Source organism: Syngnathus typhle, linkage group LG7 (assembly GCF_033458585.1).
Source record: "Syngnathus typhle isolate RoL2023-S1 ecotype Sweden linkage group LG7, RoL_Styp_1.0, whole genome shotgun sequence".
In the NCBI taxonomy this organism is placed as follows: Eukaryota; Metazoa; Chordata; class Actinopteri; order Syngnathiformes; family Syngnathidae; genus Syngnathus; species Syngnathus typhle.
In genome coordinates this window covers 16,871,254-16,892,898 of record NC_083744.1, presented here as the reverse complement: position 1 = coordinate 16,892,898, position 21,645 = coordinate 16,871,254, and the positions used below count along the sequence as shown (strand labels likewise).

The window sequence follows — 21,645 nt, the reverse complement described above, 5'->3', positions numbered from 1 at the left end:
ACAAAGTTAGGTCAACATTCAGGTGAAATGAGCTACGGCAAGAGTTGCGCGCGAGAAACAATATCAAGTGTTTATTATTTACACACACCATGATGATCGGAACATCAAAAAAATTGTGAGGGAAAAAAAAAAAAAAGGTTCAGCTTTTTGCCTGTTTCCCGGGTGCCGTCACTCGTAGCGTGTCAACTTGAGTCGGGGGATGATGTTCATGGACTGCAGTTCCTGGAAGAGCAGCTTGCAAGCGTAGGGGATGTGCAGCGACGACACGTGACACGATGACTTGCAGTAGTGACACCTGTGTGGGAGGCGAGGGTGAGGATGGGGGAGGCAAACAGTAAGACCGTACCAACCTGTGGATCACTTCATACAATGGGACGGCCTTAGAATGTGCCCAAAATGGCGGCTTCCATGCCGCGTCTGCGTCTTACCAGCTAGAGTACGCCAGAAGGCCACACTGTCCACAAACGTCCACATCGAAGGCGTCACTGGAGATCATGAGGCGCTCTATCAGCAACATGCTAGCGCCGTAACCGATCAGACAATCGCGCTCCATCTCGCCCAGACGCAAACCTCCGTCTCTGGATCGACCCTCCGTCGGTTGCCTTGAGACGCGGTAAGGGAGGAAAATTCAAATGTGTTCTTTGTGGCATGGAGGTCCAACTTACCTTGTAAGAACGGCTCGGGGACCACGTGCTCGCCCGTGCATTTTGTCCAAAACCATGTGCTTCAGTTTTTGGTAATAAACGGGTCCAAAGTAGATGTACGCCTCCAGCGGCTCACTGAGGGGATACAAAAAAATAATAATAATCAATGCAATGATTGACACTATAATTGTACAACTGCAAAAATCAAATCGGAATTTCAATTCAAAACGGGATGTGAAGTTCTGTTCACCCAGTGATGCCCGAGGTGACATAGTCCTTCCCCTGGTAGTTGTATCCATAGCGGACCAGGTCCTCGCACACATCCTTCACTTTACTGCCCCCGAAGACCGTCCCGTAATGGAAGCGCCCGTCCAGAACTCCCGCCTTGCCGGCCAGCAGCTCGATGAGCTTCCCCATCTGACACGAAAAATTTGAGACCTTTAGCGGTGTGTCACTTTTATTATCAATATTCCGATGTTCTATCGTCAATCGTTTTTGGGAGAGGGCATCGATTAGCGATTTCTTTTCACGATATATCAGGAGTGTGTCGATCATGGATATTTTGGCAAATAAAACATTTAATTGGGTAATTTCCCAAAGCACACCTGCTGATCTCTAAGTGCATGAGGTAACACGTGTAGCCCCAGCGTGAGGATGACTGATTTCTGCAATTTCGCTAAGGTTGCCCCCACACGACCCTTGACCCCGGCACATAAAAGGCCAACACCGACTCTCCTCGGGCGATGTCCTCCGCAGCCAAACATTGCCGAGCGCTTGCCATAGCGACGGCGGCGGTTAGCAACGGAGCTGGCACCGGCGACTTGAGCAGTAAAGATCACTGCTGATTTTACTGGCGGAGACGCTGCAAACGTCTTCTGTAAGCGTTTGATAAAACTTGCAACGTTCGGCTGGGCGTCCGTCGCCGCGGCAACGGCTATCTGTTTGCGCGGCGCAGTCAAACTGTCGTCGAGTCAAAAGAACGAGAGCTCTGGGAGACAATGATAACCTCAGGAGGGGATAATGAGGCTTTTGTAACCCTAATGGGAGACACACACATTTAGCTTTGAATTAAAAAAAAAAGAAAAAAATCCCTCACAAATTGAACGTGTGTTTTATGTCAAAACATTTGATGACAATTTAATTTAGTTATTTTTTTTAATCTTTTATCTCAAATTCAAGTACAGTGATTCCTTGAGTCACGGGTGACCCAGTAAAGGGCGTGTGTATAATTTCAATTAAACACTTCACCTATGCTAACACGGTTAGTTAGGTCATAACTAACATGTAAATATGATTCACATTTCCTTTCGGGACTTCAAAAGTGAATCAATTGAGGATTCCCAATAGGACTGATAGATGCTGAAAATAACATACCGTCATTCGAGAAGGAAAGCCGTGCGGGTTCATGATGATGTCGGGACAAATCCCCGTGTCACAGAAAGGCATGTCCTCTTGTGGGACGATGAGGCCGCAGACACCTAAAATGTATTAAGTATCATCATGACAGATTTCTAGATTGCTTTTGGCCAGACTTTTTTTTTTGTTTGTATTTATTTATCTATCGTAGGAGTTCCATTCCTCTTTCCCTTGTTGTGAACTTCTGCCGGATCATTTCCGCTCTCATGTGGACAGACGGGCTCGCCTTTATGATTCGTCAAGCATCCCCGTAGCCGAGAATTTAAGTGGGAGTGCAAATGTTTGCGCAGGAAGGGGGGGGGGGGGGACCCACGGTACTCCAGGACAAACAGATTTTAGGCCCATTTGCAAATGAAAAAAAAAAAATAGGGCACACAGAAAGAGAAGCAGAGCAGGAAATGGAGAGAAGGTTCTTAAACTCGACAGTGAGAGCGGGATTACACATGGAGGAGGAACGTTGGGAGAGGAGATATTGAAAGCTCTGCACGTGCGTTTAAAAAAAAGATAAATCCCTTTTTTGGTCCGCCTGGTCCACAACACTGACTGCTAATGTCGGGCAGGATGTTGCGACAGGATGTTGACCGGCAACAAGTGGCGCGTTTTACTGGAAAGTCGTCCAGCAGCAGGAAGCTGCGGGCTGAATGGGAACGGGAGGATGGCCAATGTAGTCAAAGGAGTGAAGCGGGGGGGGGGGGGTAAACGTGTGGAAGAAAAAAATAAATAAATACAGAAAGTGGGGTAAAATAGTGGCGAAGGTGAGCGGCGAGGAGCGGGCAGCGGTTCCCATGGCAGACGTGCTCGGTGTTGTTTGTTTTGTGTGAAAGTGGATGATAAAAGAGGCATGAAATCAGCAGAGAAAGCCGAGACAACAGCGAGGGTCCAGCGCCCTCCATCACAGCTCTTACAGCTCCATGCTGGCGGCTTGCACAATGGACCCCCCCCCCTTTCCTTCTCAGTGCATCCACATACACACAACCTACAGCTGTGTGTGTGTGTGTGACCGGTAAATAATTAACTTATTCTGCTCTGCTGACCGAGACTTATAGGACCAGTCATGAGAAGCTGGAGGACGCTCGCATTGACTTTCTAAAAACAAAAACGGGATAGTTTAGTTAGCAATTTTAGTGTGATAACACATTTGAGAAACTTTTGATCAGAATTAGTGGGTCCAAACTTCAAATATTTTGCCAGGGTGATGGGATGGTAAATTGTTGAACGGTCAAAAATGTTCATTGAGACGAAAGGGGTATGAAATTCAACAAATCAAGAGAGTTTGGGAAAAAAAAAAAAAAGCTAAACTTGCTTTGAATAATGTTGTTTTCTTACTTTGTTTCCAAATGAACATTTTTTTTGGTTAATAATAAAAAAATAAAAAAAATTACCCCTAAATCCTCTTAGAAATTAAATTAAACGTGAAAACTCATCCCTCCATCAAAACGCAACAGGTCCTTGACTTCAAGCTAGTTTTGTGCTGCTAAGCATTTTCTCGACAATAAGCGAACACCTCGACAAACTCCCCCCCCCCACCCGGACTAACCCTCCGGCGACCCCGCGCTCTCCGTCACGATGCGGGACAGGAGACATTGTCCCGTCCCGAGCTGACCGCCCTGTGGCCACCGCCTTAATGAAGAGAGTAAATTATGCACGGCGCCAGTTAGCTTTTTTTGATTAAAACATCATAGGGGCACCTCTATAGGGGAGGTTCCGGCCAACAATGAAGGTTGTAAACACTTTTTTTTTTTAGGCCAGAATACTGCTGGGGTGTAATAAATTTGCATAGTCTGGCACGGGACAAAGAGCCAATTAATTGAAAAGAGCTCGTGATGGATGAGGACACCCGCAGGAGGGAGGAAGGGACCCCGGACAACCTCGTGCAACAGGTTTCACTCGCTCACCTTTCTGTCCGTGCCGACTGCTGAACTTGTCACCGATCTCGGGCCTCCTGGTCTGCCTGAGCAGAATCTTAATGAGGAAGGCGTCTTCGGCATTGGACGAGATCATCACCTTCTCAATGTACGAGTCTGTGGAGCCCTTGTAGCTGCCGAGCGAGAGGGCAACTTATTATTCATAGCCCAAAAAAAAAAAAAATCAAGGAACATCAGCCGGGAGATGCTCCGGTTCCTGAAGAAGAAAAGCAAATGGATGGACACTCACCTGATGGGCACTTCTCGGTACTGAGGCTGGGCTGGCTGTGTGCTGCCCTCCAGTGGTGTCTGAGTGAGGGTCGGCATGGATTTGTTCACCAACACCTGCTTGTTCTCCACTCGCTCACCTGCAGCACCACAAAGGATTGAAGTGGCCAAGTGTAAACACAACAAGACGACAACAACTGGATCTTCAGCGACTCACCAGGGGAGCAGATCCCATCAGCGTCCAAAATGTTGTGCCTCCAGATGGGCTTTTTGGTGGCGGCGTCAAGCATGGGGCCCAACACCTTGTCGAACGTTTGGTTGGTGTAACGCCGCAGCGTGCACTTTGCGTTTCTGTACACCAGACAACGACCGAAGCCTGTAAGGGGAATCCGTGTTTAAAAACAAGTCTGCGCCGAATCGTAGATCTTCCCAAGTGTCCCTCACCTCTGTCCAGGGATGCTTTGTTGAGGACCAGCGCGTCCTCAATGTCGTAGCCACTGTAGCTCATCACGGCCACGGTAGCGTTCTGTCCGGCCGGCAGCTTCTCGAAGTCGATCAGCTCGATGGTTTTGGTTTTGACCATGGGCTTCTGCGGGTACGCCAGCAGGTACATCAACGTGTCGATGCGGTTTCTCTGGTTGTAGCCGATCGTGCCTAGAGACAAGAATGCTCACTTTTTATTGGCAACCTAAAAGAAGCATCGATTGGATTTTTTTTTTCTGGGTTGTTGTGAGATTGAGCAGAGTAATTAACAGCGAAAAGAAGAAGCCAACGAAGCTCCGGAGCAAAGTAACGAGATGTCTGCGAGCGTGTTGCCATTTGATGTATGCAACAGCTTCGGAATGACTGAAACATTTACGCTAACTTCTTTTAGCCCATCGAAAGCATTTCCAATGATGTGCTAGCATTAAGCCGTCTGACTTTTCAAGTATAAGCAACACAAAAATGATTTTTTTTAATCTTCTCATCTACTTTCATGGCCGTTTCAGTTAACTCCAAATGACAAACTTTTTTTTTTTTGTGTCAGTGAGGCATAATTAATGGCCTCCCTGGGAGTCTTTGACATTTGTCACATGCTATTACTTGACAATCGAGGCTACAAGCGCAAAGCCAACGATAATGGGCGCAAGCAGATTTGCACATGTATAGATTTGTCCACACAAAACAGCGCAGGGCAGAGGATATTGGGCCAAATATAGTTTCAGTCTGGTTTTTTTTTGGTGAAGATGTGGAGGGGGCTAAAGAGTTGCAGTGGGGCTTACAAATGTTAGCGGGGCCGTTTGGGGAAGTTGCGGTTACCAAGGAGCCGCGGGTGCGCACTCGGTGCTCTTTCGCAGCTGAGCACACCGACCCCCCCGGAGCACGGCCGAAGCAGACACAATGAATTGCTAATGACACTCGGGCTGACTGGCAGGGAAAGGGCCTCCGCACACACACGGTACAATGGAGAACCTACGCAAGCGCCCCCCATGTTTGATGTCCATGCGCATACGCTCACAACGCGAGCATGCACAAGACACGGGAAAAACACTCAATCAAACGGACGCCCGGTTTTGAGGCTCCACAACTTGTGCTGGGATTTCTCGGGAGGATATTTGAGAAGAGATTGACCAAACTGTCTCGCTTACCCATGGCCTGCTTGCCCATAGCGCACTGGTATGTGTTCCTGGGCGACTGGTTGTGATGGGGGTAGGGAATGAGGCCGGCGCACACGCCCAAAAGCGTAAAGGGCTCGATCTCCAAGTGGGTTGTTTTTCTACAGAGGAAAAAAAATTGAAATACATTTTTTGGGAGGTGAATTCCATAATTGAATGGGAAGTTATTCCAGAAGAAATTCTTCTCCAGCACTCACTTGTCTATCATGTGCTCGTAAAGGGCGATTTGACAGTCGTTTTCTTCATTGACGTCCAGGTACTCCACCAGACCTTCGTGCAGGAAGTCCTCAAAGGATCTGGAGAAAAAAAAAAGTGTCAGAAAAGCACCTTCCAAGCTGGGATCTCAAGAACAAGTAGCTGGCATCACCTGTAGCCTTGCGACAGATCTTCGATGTGTTTGTTTTTCACCATGGGTTGACCCCTTTTCACGATAATGTACGGTCTACGAAGGGAACAAACGAGAAGAGTGGGATCTCAACTTGCGGCTGAATCGGATGGGTGACCGCACCAACCTGCAGAGGCGTCCTCCATCCGATGAGATGTACACGCAGCGGTCGGCCATATTGGTAGAGATGGACACAAACTCGTTGATGAATCCCGCCCTGCGCATCAGTCTGAAGGTGCTGACGAGTTTGGGATGATCTCGAATGACGCCGAGAATGTTTCCTGTGGATGAGGGCAGAGAATCACTTCAAAATTCCATTGAGAAGGTCATCTCAAAATACACCACTCGCAAAAGATTTGGGATCTCCGGTTTTGGGGCGGAATATGAGAATGACCCCTGAACCCAAAGTCATTTTTACAGAACAGCTGATTTCACTTCTCCATATTTGAATGCAAGTTTTGGATTCTTTCAGTAGTTTTTGGGACACCCACTATTCTAATGAAGACGTTACGGAAAATGGCGGACTGAATGGATTACGTTAACATTATCGACCAATCAAAAAAAAGATCTTTTCTCCAGTAAAATAAGGGCAAATATTTATGAATATTGTATTGTTGCTTAAAAAAATGCTTCATCTTCACAAGCATAAAAATAAACGCATTTATGGAAAGTACAATAAGTGGTCAACTAATGATAGAATTATACTGTATGCATTTTAAAAACAGCGGTATAAAGAATAATTAACATATTTACGGGACGCAAAGCGGCTGCAGATACGCCAGCGTCCCCGCGGTCCTTTATTTTCTTTTTTTTAAAAGTAATTCTGCACGGTGGGAAGAGATTCTAAAGCTTTTAGGTGCTGTGTCCATTGTAATTGGCGCCGGGTTCACTATTTGGTGTGATCTAAACATTTAATGAGCCAAAGCAGGTTATTTTATTCGAATTCACGGCGTGAAGGTTTTACCGTTGAGGAAGACGAGAAAGACGCTGGGGTAGGAGAGCTCCTCTCCACACAGCAAATTGACATCCTCCACGCCTAGGTTGAAGGCCAGCTTGATGATGGGACCGTCCTCCATGTCGGTGGTGATGTGAGTCATCAGGGCCAAGTTCTTCACCAGCCCGCAGGCCTACCACAAACGGACATGACGTGCCAATTGTAAATCCAAGCAATTTTTTTTTCCCTCTCCATTGAAATGCTATTAATAGTACGAGCGGGCTCACCTCTCCTTCGGGTGTGTCGGACGGGCACAGCATGCCCCACTGCGAGGGCTGCAAGGAGCGAGGGCCGCTAACTTTCCGAGTCTTCTCGAATTGCGAGGAGATCCGGGTCATCATGCCCAGAGCGGAAATGTAGGAGAGGCGAGACAACACTTGCGTCACACCCTGACGGTCCATCTTGAATCTCTTCAGTGACCAGTTGCCCTGTGATAGGAAAAATATTTCAATAGGGTTCAAAAATCAAGCCGACTGACGGGCGCAGAATTTTTATTTATTTTTTTAAATCTCATTCAATTTTGATTTCAAAATGTGCACTCTACCCAGGTGCCTACACACACACACACACAAACGCACTCACAGTAGAAATGGCGTTGATCATGCCATTGGTGATCTGGTCCTGTCTCATGTGCTTGACCACATCAAACTGCGCCGCCCTCTGTTTGGGGATGATCTGGTCGGCGATTTTCTTCAGCTCCGAATTGAACTTTTTGAACAAATCTTCAAAGAGCAGGGACAGAAGCTGCGAGAAAGGGGAAAAGCACCGTCGTTTTTGCTTAAAACACCGTCGTTTTGTGCGAAGTGCGCTTTTACAGTGACAGCATTCAAGAAAAAAAACAGCAAAGTGGATCCGAGTCCTCCGTCTCCCTCCCTTCGCAAACATCGCAACAAACAGACTTGAAATTAATCAAGAAATTAAGCTTCCGTGCCACAGCCAGGCCAATTAGTTGAATGTCAGCGAAGCATAATTGGAGAGTGAGAAGATTGTTGGCGTAAGCCCTTTTTGAAAAACGACTCCCTCCCGCCTTCTGTTCTAGGTTGGGGTGGGGAAATTAAAGGCCTTAAGACAGCAATAATGACATTATCAGAGCCGGGGCTCACGGATTAGCTCAATCGCTCCAGTCAAGGCAGCGCGTCTATTGTCAGCGCGCTGAAAAAAAAAATCCCCGCCGTTCCACAGCTTTGGGAGTTTGGTGCCACCGCATATCTCCCGCCTGACAAAGGCAGGCGGCAATGCAAGCGAGGAATAAACAAAACAGACAAACAAAGCGGAAAATAATGAGGCTTATTAAAAAGAAATATAGGTGAGGGCGGAAGGGCTCGCTTGTAAAGCCGCTCTTTAAATACATATTTAAAAGCATCAAACACAATGAAATGTTTTTTTTTTTAAATCACACTGGTCAAAATTCATACCTGTCCCGCTAACTCAAGACGCTTGTTGCCATAGTAATCTCTGTCGTCCACCTTGTTGTCCCCTTGAGCCAGGATCACCCTGCGTACCATCACGGCCAGGTAAATACACTTGGCTCGGAAGTTAAACTCTTTGACCTGAACACAAAAGGATGACATTTGATCAACAAGCCAACTCATCTATTTAGTTTACTCCACATACCGGCACATGAGTGAGAATTAGCGACGCCAGCAGTTCCCTGGCCTCCTCCATTTTGGTTTTCTTCGGACCTCCCCACATGCGCTGCCTGCGAACTTTATTCCCAAGGTACTTCAAAGCCTGGAAAGAAGGCAGCACAATAATTCTGACTAACTTGATTTATTTTTATTATTGTGATTTGGATATATCAGACTGCATGCGTTGTTGTTCTTTTTCACTTTTATGACACGATTCTACAAAATCGGACTTGGCCGCTTGGTAGATCATGGGGCAGATTACTCATCATAATCTGATAAGTACATTCCTTAGCCTTATCTGCCTTTAATGATATAGATTTAAGCCTCATTGTGCACCGTACAATGAGCCAGTGAACACGCTGAAAAGACATGAGGGAGGAAGAAACGGGAGCGCAGCAGCCGCCGGTTGCTAGGACGCAAATGACGCCTCATCAGTGCACCGGGCGGCTCGTCGTAATGACAAAAAACCCAAACGAGTTGTATTCATAGAGTTAAAAAAAAAAACATGACTTAACAGGCTGGATGTGACAAAGAAAGGCAAAGGTCTCCTGTCAAGAGGCGGCATCCTGCTCTTTAGAAGACATCTTATTCTGATATCATTCAAGTCAGTCATTATTGTCTTTTAAAAACTCTAAAAAATATATATATTTATTATGATAGTATCCTGAGACATTGGACAATCATTTCAAAATGAATGAGCTACCTGCGTCTGTGTAAAAATTTGGGCTTTTTGACACTCCTCCAGGCTTGGGGCAAAGCAGGCCATGACGTGCTCCTCTGTCCCGATCATCTGTACGATCTCCTGGTCACTCTCCACACCCATTCCCTGCAGGGGAAGAAACCCACAACGTGTGTAAATCAATGATTAGCATATTTTCTCCAAGATATTTTAGGCAATTCCAACTCCTCTGGATAGGCCAAATAAATTCATGCATTTTCTGTTTCACTTTTTTTAAACATCTGAAACACTAGTAGGAATGAAGAACGTGGAAATGAAACAAAAGGAGTTGTGTAGACAAGACCTTAGTGTGAAGGTGAACACACAGTAGACATCATAGACTCACACAATGAGAGCGTGTGTGTGTATATAAGCGCACAAGGAGTCACAGGAGTTGTCCGTGACATTTGCTTATGGAAATGGAAGTCTGTGGGAACCTACTCGCTCGTCCGGCACTTGGACGCGTTTTGCGGAAGGGTCTCCATTTGCGAGGCGAGCGTCCCAGGCAAGCACATGCAAATAAAGCCAGCACACAAACTTAGCTAACAGCTAACGACCCCTGCTTGGAAGGTAGTCGACGCTCACGATCGACCTGAGATTTGTTCTCGGCGGGCAAAGAAGTTAATAATGACGCCAGCTGGCTGACTGACATTTGCACGGAATGAAGTCAGACAGGGTGCGGTGTAGCGAGTTGGTGGTTGGCATGTCACACTTTTAAGGTTTGGGTTCGAATCCAGAAATGTCTTATTTTACGGAAGTGACGGTAAAAATATTTGTCATATTTTGAAATCACTTTGTGTGAGTGCAGGATTTGAACCGGTAGTTCTACTATTACCGGTCTTTGCTTCAACCCAAGTCAAAAAATGTGAATACATTTCCAACTCCTGTTGCACAACGTGGACTCACTTGAAATAGAGTCAAATGTTGACTCCGCTTTACATTGTGACGGTGGGTCAGTTGCTTGTTTGAAAGGTCGACGCCAAGTGGTTTATGAACAAGGTATGATGATATAAACTTGCAGCGCCCCCTGGTGGCACAACACGCACCTTAAATATAATGGCGATGGGCGCGTCCTCTGTCAGCGTGTTGTGCTTCAGGTAGAATCGTCCTTGTTTTACAATCATGTTTGTCCTACTTTTCTTTTCATGGGTGGAGCTGTAATAGTCGGAAAGGGGGGGGGGGGGGGAATAAAGAAGAAAACTGTCACACAATGGCTGCAACAAATCAATCTTGTCCTGAAGCTGAAGAAGACATTTTTGTTTCTGTTTTATGCAAGGCGGCTGTGTCGTGATACTTTCTGCTGGTTGTCTCTACCTGGTAACAGAGGCTCCCACCGCACCTTTCCTGTCCTGCTCCACAATGATCCTGTTCTTGGAAAGCTGCTCCTGGATCAGAATGACTTTCTCTTGACCTTTTACGATGAAATAGCCACCTACATTGCCAAAATTGTAAAAAAAAGGCTTGGATATGGATAAACACTGGCATATTTGAGAACAAAAAAAATCAATTGAGACCAAATACCTGGATCAAGAGGACATTCATTGAGTTTGGAGAATTCCAAGGGTGATTTCCCTGTGAGGACACAGTTGGAGCTTCGCAGCATGATGGGCATCCTGACAAATCACATTCAAAAGCTGGCTGAAAGTGGATTTGGTCAGACTTTTCTGAGGCTGATCCATTAAGACATTATTGACAAACTGCGGATGAAAGATTTACAATGATGTATTTGTAATTAATAACTAATAGCTGTCAAACAAAAGAAAAAGAAATGAAAAGAAATTGAATGATTTCACCTTCGATCCTTTCTAACTGCTCCCCTGAAGACAACGACAACTAAAACGTGGCCCCGTGTTGAAAACAACTTTGACATCCCTTACTAAACTTTAGCAGTACCTTCCGATGGGCAGAGCATTGCGGATGATTCTCTGACTGCCACGCGTGTACTCGATGTCCACAGTGATGGGTGCCGAGTAGGTCATGTCTCGGAGACGACACTTGTGCAAAGAAAGGGAAAAAAACGGGAAGACTTGCATAAAAATACAGAAAATTTGGTTAAAAGTGCAAAGTGCAACCTAACAAAGTGAAACCCTTGAGTATATCTGTAAATGCTGCTAATGACCCCCAAAAAGTAAAAGAGCGGGCTCGTCCGGGATTTGAACCCGGGACCTCTCGCACCCTAAGCGAGAATCATACCCCTAGACCAACGAGCCACATGTTCTACAGCTAGACAGAAGTCTTCAAGAAGTGGTGATGTGGCAGAACCTTTTCCTTCCTTTGAGCAACAGCGCCCCTACCGACCATACATTGAAAATGCAGGTTGCTTCATCATAGAGCATTACCACATTTATTTTTCTACTCAGGGTTGTCCAATATTGCTCTTCATATCACGTCTTAAAAGAAAATGTTTTTTCTAATGAATAAACACGACAAATATCAGCCTTTTTAATGCACAGTATCCAAAAATATACAATATTTGCTCACCTCATGAGGGGAGACTGGCCGGGTCACGTTGAAGCTCTCTTCTACATCAGGCATGCCAATGTAGATATTCAGGTACCTACAAGAATAAAAGGATGTTCAATGGAGCATAGATGAATGAATGAATGTTAAGTCATTCTGCAATCAGGGGACTTACTTGATGTACCACATCGGATCTGCGTCACTTGTTATCTTCTCATTAGCGCTCATGATTTTCTTTATCTGTGGAGTGGGAAGATGAAATTGCACACACACAAAAGACAAAAATCAAACTCTCAGATGGACAGACACACACGGACAAACATTTTCACTCACACACGAATATAGTGGCTGGCTTGGGTTTTACCTCCACGTTGATGAAATAGTCGAACGAGTCGATGTGCTGCTTCACCAAGCCTTTCACCTTAAAAACACATCAATTCATTTATTTTAAATGTGTCATCTTATTGTGATTTGGAGAAGTTGCAATATGGCTATTTGGTGAGCATATACATGCATTTAAATCTTTTTTTATTAAAAGTAGACACGGGTAGGAATTTGTGTTTACCTTCAAGAAGGCAGGCAACAGCTTCCATTTTTCCTGCAGGATTTAACAGACATGAACGCCACATAAAACAAGTTGGCTATAGTGAAACACACACTCTCATATTTGACATATATTTGCTTTTTCGTCACATGTCGGTGTTCTAAGACGAGGACTTTTTGTTTTCTTTTCTAAACAAGATAAAGTTTGAAGTTTTGATTGACACATGTGCTAAATTAGAGTTGGATTATTATTGGTCTTCTCTATGAAGACTTAAAATAGTTCAGGTGAAACCGCATTTATAAAATGACTTCATTTGAGACTTAAATGGACTAATCACAGGATTTGACAAGATTTGCCTAAGACAAAAAGACTCGACCCCATCGCTATCCCACCAACTCGTGGTGTCAACAAAGGTCGGCTTACCTCGATAGTGTTGACAGGAGCCGCCAGTTCCTGCTGGGACATGCTACAAAACTCGCCCCCAAGCATGTCCATCCTGATTTCAAGTCTTTTTAAAAAATGTCCTCAATGTTTATGTTAAATTCTTAACCATTTTGTGAGTGTTGATTTGTTGTCGGAAGTCGCTGCAGCGTGCCTCCGATTGTGTGTCTCACGGTAATACTTCCGTACACGTCGGGAAATATAGAACGCGTTCCGTGGCTTTATATACTGGTAAAAGAAATATGAAAAACGATTAGAAAACAACACACCTTCATTTCGTCGTATTTCACTGAGTAACTTCAAACTTTGCTCTGACTAAAAAAATACAACAGTAAAAGTCAATATTGTTCTTTTTAGTTGTACAGCTAATTTTGTGTTCCACTGTCAGACCTCCGTGTGGCTCGGAATCCAAAGAACAGTTGACAAATTGCACTTTCAAAGAAATACATTTAAAACTATTATCAAATAATAGTCTGGCATTTTAAGGTTCACAATATTAGTAAAATATATTTTTTCTTAAAAGAAAACATCATGCATACTTCCCACGATGTAAAATAGAATGTCAAAACACTTGTATTGATAATTGATAATATATTAATTAATTCTTAATATATCATACATATATATGTACGATGCAACCTATTGAAAGAAATGATCTAAATTATACATCTAATTTTAAAAATAATAAATATATCTAAGTCACGATACACTATTATAAAGGTTAACTACCAAGATGTTGCAATTTTTATTCTTACATATCACCTTGGGTCAAGTCCATTTATGCAACTGACAAAGTGTATGCAGCAATCTATAGCGGGTTCAAGTATAAAAAAGGAAGTTTTGTGTGAGAACACTGTCTCATTGTGACAAGAAGGCACAGAACAAGAAGACACTTCATCTTTAGTGAGCAGGTACTGTTTGTGCTGGCATCCATGTGTGTGTGTGTTTGTGTGTGACTGTAGCAGGTGTTTTTGTCGCCTTCACTTTGCTATCAGTCATGTGACATAAAAAAAAAACTGCAGCTTGTGAGGAGTGCTTAAAGTTGTTTTTCTCCTAGATTAAAATTAATGTTAAAGGGAATCAAAATAATTACAATATACTATGTATATTCCCCGCAAGACAATTGTGTGTGTGTGTTAAATTTGCTGTCAACATAGTACATGTTCATTTACATCACTAAGCTTATTAGTATTATTTTGTGGTTTTAGTTCGCTACAATAATAAGCGGTCACAAAAGGGGAAGATGCAACTATAGACGTCTTCCTGTTGCGAGAAACCGTTTTTTCACTTGCTTATTTGGTTTAAAATAATAATAGCAGACATTTAGGTTCTTTTTTGGATGTTTCCAGAAATTGCTGATGAAAGTCAATAAATTCAAAAATGATGCCATTGTCAATAGGTATCATTGTGTTGTGTAAACTTGCAGATTACTTTATTAGGTACATTTTAGGAAGTCGATCAATTCAAATCAACAAAATGATGCCATTGTTAATAGTGTTGTGTAAATTTGCAGGATAGTTTATTAGGTACAAAATGTTTTTTTTTTTCCTCTTGTCTGTTAGGAGATTAGATTTTAAAGACAGAGAAGCCGTGTGACTTCCAACTCCATCAGAGGTTGGACGTCAGCATTCAAGTTGGCATCCAGCATCGTGTGGGAATCGTAGCAGATGCTGACACACCTCCCTGCCCTTGAGCACCCACCCCCGTTGGGTCCATAAAGAGGCAAGCAGGGGGTTCCGGGCGAGACTCTTGAGTTCTACTGTCACGATGAGGGTCTTGCTCGTGTTGGCCGCGCTGCTCGTTGCCGCGCTGGGCAAGGAGACGTTTGAGGGGTGAGTTGATGCCCAACTATATGGTCCGCATAAGCCGAGGTTGAATTGAACTAAAAAAGGACAAAAATAAAATGTTCTGACCCTGATTATTGTGGGTACTCGTGGGGGTCAATTTGAATTTGGATTGGAACACTCTCACTGGGTAGAAAAAAATGAATTGTGTCATATTTATGTGCCTTGTCCATTTTAAATGGTGACATAGCTAAAGGAGCAAACAAATGGCTAATACTGAGCTTATTTTGACACAAAATACCACACAGGTCTTTCCCCATTTGTGTGAGGAAAGTTCTCTTTTGGTGTTGTGGTAAATGTTGTGACACTGTGTGTTGTGTTACAAAAAATGTTGGTTCTTTATATGGAAAATATGTGCTGTGTTGTGTAGGACAGCAGTGGAAAATTGCGTTATAAAACATTGTGTGTTGCGTTCAAGGACATCAGATTGTTTGTGTTGTGTTGTAAAAAAGATGTAAAACTTGTGCTGTGTTCCAAGACATCAGGTTCTCCGTATGGTGGCCAAGGATGAAGCACAGCTGTCTCTTCTGACGCAATTGGAGGACATTGAGGAGTATGGGGTGAGACAGCACCCCTAGTGGCAATATAGTATAAAACCACACCGTTTCAATCAATATTATAAAGCATAATAAAAATAATCTCGTGTGTGTGCATATGTCAGCTGGACTTCTGGAAGGAGGCGAGAGATTTGGACAGTTATGTGGACGTCAGAGTTCCGCTCGAGAGTCTGGAGGCCGTCAAACTTTTCCTGGAGAGCAACAATATTGAATGGTCCATCATGATTGAAGACCTGCAGGTTAGAACACCCTTTCCTTCATATCGTAAGAAAAAGCTTGCTGTGTGTAAAATCTGGTCTGCACTGCTCACTGTTGCGTTTCCTCAGGTGGTCCTGGACGAGGAGCAAGAAGAGATGGACGCCTCGGCCCGCGAGGCAGAGCCCAGAAACACCGATAGCTTCGATTTCTCCAGATACCACACCCTCAGCGAGGTCAGCATCATTACCATTCTTCACTTGTGGCTAATTGCTGATTGTTGTCTTCACGGTGTCGACGTGGTGTTTTTAGCTGTACAGATTCCAGGACATGCTGGTGACCGAGAATCCCAAACTTGTCAGTAAACTGGTGATTGGTCAAAGCTACGAGCGGCGTCCGCTCAATGTGCTCAAGGTAACAATGCAAAATAAATCCCAACAAACAGTATATGCATGAATGTGCTGAATAGTTTTAGAGTTATTTGGTTAGTTAGTTAGTTAGTTAGTTAGTTAGTTAGTTAGTTAGTTAGTTAGTTGGTTAGTTAGCTATTTAGTTAGTTAGTTAGTTGGTTAGTTGAAAAACAAGATGAACTTAGTACAACTACGCTTAGCTAGTTAGTTAGTTGGTCAGTTAGTTAGTTGGTCAGTTAGTTAGTTGGTTGGTCAGTTGGTTAGTTGGTTAGTTAGTTGGTTGGTCAGTTGGTTAGTTGGTTAGTTAGTTAGTTAGTTAGTTAGTTAGTTAGTTAGTTAGTTAGTTAGTTAGTTAGTTAGTTAGTTAGTTAGGTCCATTCGTTTGTCAGTTAGCCAGATAGCTATTAGTTACATACTGAACTTAGTTTGCCTGATAAAACTCTTGTTTTCTTTTAGTTCATTGGTTAGCTAGGCCGTCATTTACTGTTCTTATCTTAAGCTAGTTGTTTGGTATTTTTATTGGTAGCCTGTCTCAGCACTTTTATGGGCATTTTTTGTTTTTTCTAGCTAATAGGCTCATTAGCATGATGTGGGCTTTTCCCCAAAGAGATTCACTTGAACACTTTTTGATTTTTTGTAGTTCAGCACTGGTGGAAACAATCGTCCCGCCATCTGGATCGACACTGGCATCCACTCTCGTGAATGGGTCACTCAGGCTAGCGGCACCTGGTTCGCCAAGAAGGTAGACGACACTCAGCAGATAATATGCAAATCGTTTTTAGCGACCTTTTTTTCACCAATGTGTTGTTTCCAGATCGTCACCGACTACGGCCGCGATCCCGCCCTCACCGCCATCCTCGACAAGATGGACATCTTCCTGGAGACGGTCACCAACCCCGATGGCTATTACTACACGCACACTAGGGTGAGTCGTCCGCATTCCAACTTTTAGAGATTACCAACTACACTCCTGACTTTTTTCCTCATCCCAATTCGATTCTTTTCAGAACCGTATGTGGCGTAAGACTAGAAAGCCCAATCCTGGTACTTCTTGCGTGGGAGTGGATCCTAACAGAAACTGGGATGCTGGTTATGGAGGTAACTTCACCTACCTCTGGTGTCACCACCGCTAACAATCATTACTAAACTTCTTTATTGTCTTTTAGGCCCTGGTGCGAGTGGCAGTCCCTGCTCGGAGACGTACCGCGGGCCGCGGGCGCATTCCGAGTCGGAAGTCAGCTCCATTGTGAACTTCGTCAAGTCTCACGGCAACATCAAGTCCTTCGTGTCCATCCACTCGTACTCGCAGATGCTTCTCTATCCCTACGGATATACCAGGACGCCTGTCAAGGACCAGGCGGAGCTGGTGGGTCATCAACTGTTGGATAAATGTAGTAGGACAACGCTGAGACACCATATTGCTTTTTTGCAGCACGCTGTGGCCAGAAAGGCCATCACCGACCTGGCCTCTCTTTACGGCACTCGTTACCGATACGGAAGCATCATTAACGTCATCTGTGAGTTCTTACATTAGTAGTTAAGATCAAGTCTTGGTGGAGGCCCGCACTTACTTTTGCGCTCTGTCCCGTTTCAGACCAGGCCAGCGGCGGAACCATCGACTGGACCTACAATCAGGGCATCAAGTATTCGTTCACTTTCGAACTGCGCGACACCGGACGCTACGGCTTCGCGCTGCCTGCCAACCAGATCATCCCCACCGCCAGGGAGACGTGGCTGGCCCTCATGGCCATCATGGACCACACCCTCAAGAACCCCTATTAAGGCAAACTGGAAGATTATTAATACCAATAAAGCAACAGTCAGAAAACAAAAAGCACTCTTGTGGGACCCCGTTCTCATGTTTAGAATAAAATGTCAAATTCAACATTTTGTATCAGTTTGGAAAATGGAATAAAAATATAATTACTATAAAAATTGGACTAAAACCGGAAAAATTTGATTAATATTCTCTGAAGCAATTCATTTAAATTTAGAGAAGCACAAAAAAGCTTTAAAAAAAAAAATCAAACAATACAAAACGAACCTAAAAAAATAATTTAATCAAACAAAATACAAAAAAACAAAAAAGGAAAATTGGAAGACTATGGTGGGCATGAAGAAAATGTGATGAAATTACAAATCGCAAATTGAGAAATTTCAACTGGGCGAAAATATAAAAACATTCTACAAAAATAATGAAAACATGCTATTAAGAATCACAAAATTTTAGAAATTGAAAATTTAGAAACAGTCGTGCAACTTGGGTACAAGGACAACATCAAAACACCGATTAATTAAAATTATTATTACCTTAAATTAACTTTTGATCTGTTTACCTGGAATGATTTGAGAAAATAAGCAGTCACATTCAACAATTGCAACAAACACTTTCCATTTTATTTAAAGGTCACTTGGAAGGAAAATAAACCAATTTCTGACAATGTAACCTTTGAGTTTGACACTCACAATACAACACACACGCACGTACACTTCACTCATTAAGATTTACAAGAATCATTAAGACGTGCTGTGGTGTCATTTACAAAAATGCAGCATTCAAACGACTTTTAAATATAAATCTAGAAATAAAATTATGATCCACTGACCCTTCATTGGAGTGCAAAAGACACTCATGTGCAAACGCATTGAAATGTTAGAAAAAGAAAAAAATACTACTGAAGATGAGCAACAGGAAACGCTGTTGTTGATGCGATCACTTCCACGGCCTTTGAACTCGTCCGCTGTCCCTGGAGGAAACCGAAGACGCGGAGGAGGACGTCGTGCGGCTGCAGCGGGCGCTGGACACCTTAGGCAAACTGCTGCTTGTCGAAATTCGACTTGATGTACGACCTCGAGAACAACAAAAAAAAAGAAATCAACATTTATATAATTTAGTGAATCATTTCTCCTCATTAGAGTGAAAGAGTAGTGACAATATTGGATGTTTATCATTCAGGTATGGAATTAGTTGATAGTTCCTTACTACTGCCCATCATGATGAAGTTCTCCAGGTGGGCTTCGATCCTGCCAAGCTCGTCGGCGTTGAACCTCCATCTGTGCGTCACCACCTGCGTCGCCGGCAAGGGTGGCGGCGGCGGCGGGGCGCTCTTCTTCCACTTGGACGGCACGGGAGGGGGAAAGCAGCAGGCGGGCAAGGTGCCAGTGGTCATACCGTCAGGGAACTTCTGAGCGAGCACCTTGAGACCTGGCCGACGACGACAAAGTCGTCATGGTTACCACCTGGATGAGCGGATGTCCTCGCCGCCTTACCTCCGCTGAGCAGGAAAAGGTTCTCGAAGCCACGCTGGCACATGCTGGTTGCCGCCTGGCTGGCGATGCGCTCATCCTCGTCGTACACGATGATGATCTTACCCTCGGCGTTTTTCTGCATGCTGTTAAAGGTCAAAACATCGGTTTTTAATGGGGGGGGGGGCGAACAATAACGTTTGATCATATTTTGAACCAAGGATACGTATTCCAGTATTTCCTTGGTGTAAGGGTTCGTGGAACGGGACAGCGAGGTTATGGGAAAGCTGTGAGCTGGAAGGAAAGCAAGATCATAAAAGGATGAGGTCATGCTCCAGATCTTGACATTATTTCAAATAATATTCCACCGTGCCTGTGAATAAACTGCTTGATGATGAGAAAGAAGGACCAAAGGGAAACGCAACCCCACCTGAAATGATGTGGCACTGGTCGTAGAGGTCGCGGTCGCGCACGTCCAGCAGCAGGTAGGGACAATCTTGGTAGGGCTTCTCGGCGTCAGCGTCCACATCCTCGTTGGCCGCCTTTGCTTTGTCGCCGTTCATGTTCAGCTCACCCACGCCGTTGATCACGCTGCCGAGGAGAAAAGTAACCGGTTCATTTTGAAACAAATATTTCCTGCACCCGTGTCATCATCAAAGCATGTATGTAAACATATGCACGTCACGTGACGAAACTGGGGGAAGTCGGGTGGGATTTACCTTAGCAATGTGGACCTCATGGGCTGGATGTGCTCCTGATCCTGCGCATCATTGGACTCCAACAAGCCGTTGGCGTACCCCGCCTGCACCATCATGCCGCTGTCACCGCTGCCATCATCTGTTGGATTCATTTAGCATGTTAGCATGGTAACAACTATAAAGGTCACAAGTGTGAGTTTGATTTACCGTGAGGGCTGTGACACGAATCACCGTCGACACATTCATTCAGGTCCGACACTGACGCCACCTGAAGTATCTGAGGTGGAAAACGTGCCTCATCATCAATAGTGGTTATCTTCACTTATTTACTTATTCGACGAAATAATCCGACAGGTCAGAGGCTCCACCAAAGCGGGTTAAAATAAACCTTAAAAGTGCAAACCTACATTAGCAATGTTAACTCCTTTTTACACTTAGTCGGAATGTAGAAATATGTCTCACCAACTCTGCAAACGTTGTCACTTTAAAGCGTTTGAAGATTTCACCTTTGTTGAACTTGTAGTCTGAAAAAAAAAAAAAACATTAATTGTTGCAATCTTGACACATACTGATAAAAAGCGAGGCCTCAACTCACTTTGTTTTATCTCTTCCAGGCGCTCCAAATACTTGGTCAGGCTAACCCCTGTTTGCAAGGGGTATTAAAAAAATGGTCCTACAAATTGCATCAAATATAAACAACAATAACCAGAGCCTACCCGTGTCCAGTTTTGTTTTGACGTGTTGATACTTGGCATTCTTTGGGATCTGTTTCCTCATGTACTGTAACAGTCAAATGAGTTTATTCATCAGGGAACTATAGAAAATGCGTGGTTTTATAAATGCACTTTTGTCAGCATAGCTTGCAGGTGCTAGGGGGTTGCCATAGCAACACAACTCCGTTGAGCATCAAGCTAGCGCTGCTCCGTTACTTTTAGCTTAAGTTAGGGTCGTAACGTCAATAGATAAATACAATAAACTCCACATTAGTATCAAATACATGCGACAAACACAATTATTTAAACAGAAATAACCTGATCGCCGCCGATGCCCCTGTAAACCGACATCTTGCACCGGAGCCTCGACACCGTCGCTTTCAAGCTTTAATGTCGTTCAAAATGTTGAAATCTTAAAGCCGCTTTGTCATTCATGAGCAAGGTTGGCTTTCAAGCCAACTATTTTAACTTCAACAAGCGTTCTTTAGTCGACGTTTTCCTCCCGTAACATGTAATATCATGGGCAGACCTAACTAATCGATCGTCTGCAGCGCACACTACATGGCAGCAAAACTGCTATGGCTGCTTCGACTCAGCGACGCAAGGAGACGCAACAATGTCTGAGCGTCGGCGTGACACCGGCGTCCTGAAATCCTCACAATCATTACATCAATGCCGTCACGAAAACGAGAGTTAAACGTCAGCGTCGCACGTCTCCATTGGAGACATGTACATTATCTTGCAGAAGAGTCTAACCGAATCATAACAATCGGCATCCCGCTGCACCCCACTTCTCAACTCAGTGAGCCGAAGTATTTGAAACCATTTAGAACCGAATTAAAGTGTGACAAAATAGAATATTAGAAATAAAATTAGGAATAGCTAAACATTATTCAATATGAAGGCGAATTGAATCTGCAAGTTCTCATCAGCGGTTCTGTGATTGGACAGTGGCCAATCTTTTG

The 21,645-nt window shown here is 44.1% G+C and overlaps 3 protein-coding genes and 1 non-coding gene across 4 annotated transcripts; 1 reads left to right on the top strand and 3 right to left on the bottom strand.

The window, feature by feature from the left end:
- Positions 1-44: 44 nt before the first annotated feature.
- On the bottom strand, positions 45-13,197 carry polr3b (polymerase (RNA) III (DNA directed) polypeptide B). The gene is made up of 28 exons (XM_061283647.1): positions 13,000-13,197; positions 12,598-12,630; positions 12,397-12,453; positions 12,208-12,272; positions 12,054-12,129; positions 11,466-11,566; positions 11,094-11,185; positions 10,887-11,004; positions 10,619-10,727; positions 9,558-9,680; positions 8,841-8,957; positions 8,642-8,776; positions 7,809-7,970; positions 7,454-7,654; positions 7,197-7,359; positions 6,360-6,513; positions 6,215-6,289; positions 6,045-6,143; positions 5,821-5,948; positions 4,637-4,846; positions 4,410-4,568; positions 4,215-4,332; positions 3,956-4,098; positions 2,019-2,122; positions 895-1,061; positions 666-779; positions 429-602; positions 45-295 (listed from the first exon to the last, which is right to left on the bottom strand). The coding sequence occupies exons 1-28, from the start codon at positions 13,069-13,071 to the stop codon at positions 169-171; spliced, it is 3,396 nt and encodes a 1,131-aa protein (XP_061139631.1). The 5' UTR covers positions 13,072-13,197; the 3' UTR covers positions 45-168.
- trnap-agg (transfer RNA proline (anticodon AGG)) lies at positions 11,711-11,782 on the bottom strand. Its single transcript has one exon. It is a non-coding gene; the product is annotated as a tRNA-Pro (tRNA).
- A 591-nt stretch (positions 13,198-13,788) lies between the features above and the next one.
- LOC133157332 (carboxypeptidase A1-like) lies at positions 13,789-17,857 on the top strand. The gene is made up of 12 exons (XM_061283774.1): positions 13,789-13,928; positions 14,580-14,849; positions 15,340-15,421; positions 15,523-15,657; positions 15,745-15,849; positions 15,926-16,027; positions 16,664-16,765; positions 16,838-16,948; positions 17,031-17,121; positions 17,190-17,389; positions 17,456-17,540; positions 17,618-17,857. Exons 2-12 carry the CDS (start codon positions 14,785-14,787, stop codon positions 17,803-17,805), a joined length of 1,266 nt encoding a protein of 421 aa, XP_061139758.1. The 5' UTR covers positions 13,789-13,928; positions 14,580-14,784; the 3' UTR covers positions 17,806-17,857.
- Positions 17,858-18,398: 541 nt separating this feature from the next.
- On the bottom strand, positions 18,399-21,616 carry cep41 (centrosomal protein 41). Its single transcript, XM_061283776.1, has 11 exons — positions 20,999-21,616; positions 20,684-20,747; positions 20,563-20,610; positions 20,430-20,491; positions 20,175-20,244; positions 19,989-20,106; positions 19,700-19,860; positions 19,496-19,563; positions 19,294-19,408; positions 19,007-19,228; positions 18,399-18,873 (listed from the first exon to the last, which is right to left on the bottom strand). Exons 1-11 carry the CDS (start codon positions 21,029-21,031, stop codon positions 18,737-18,739), a joined length of 1,098 nt encoding a protein of 365 aa, XP_061139760.1. The 5' UTR covers positions 21,032-21,616; the 3' UTR covers positions 18,399-18,736.
- Positions 21,617-21,645: the final 29 nt, after the last annotated feature.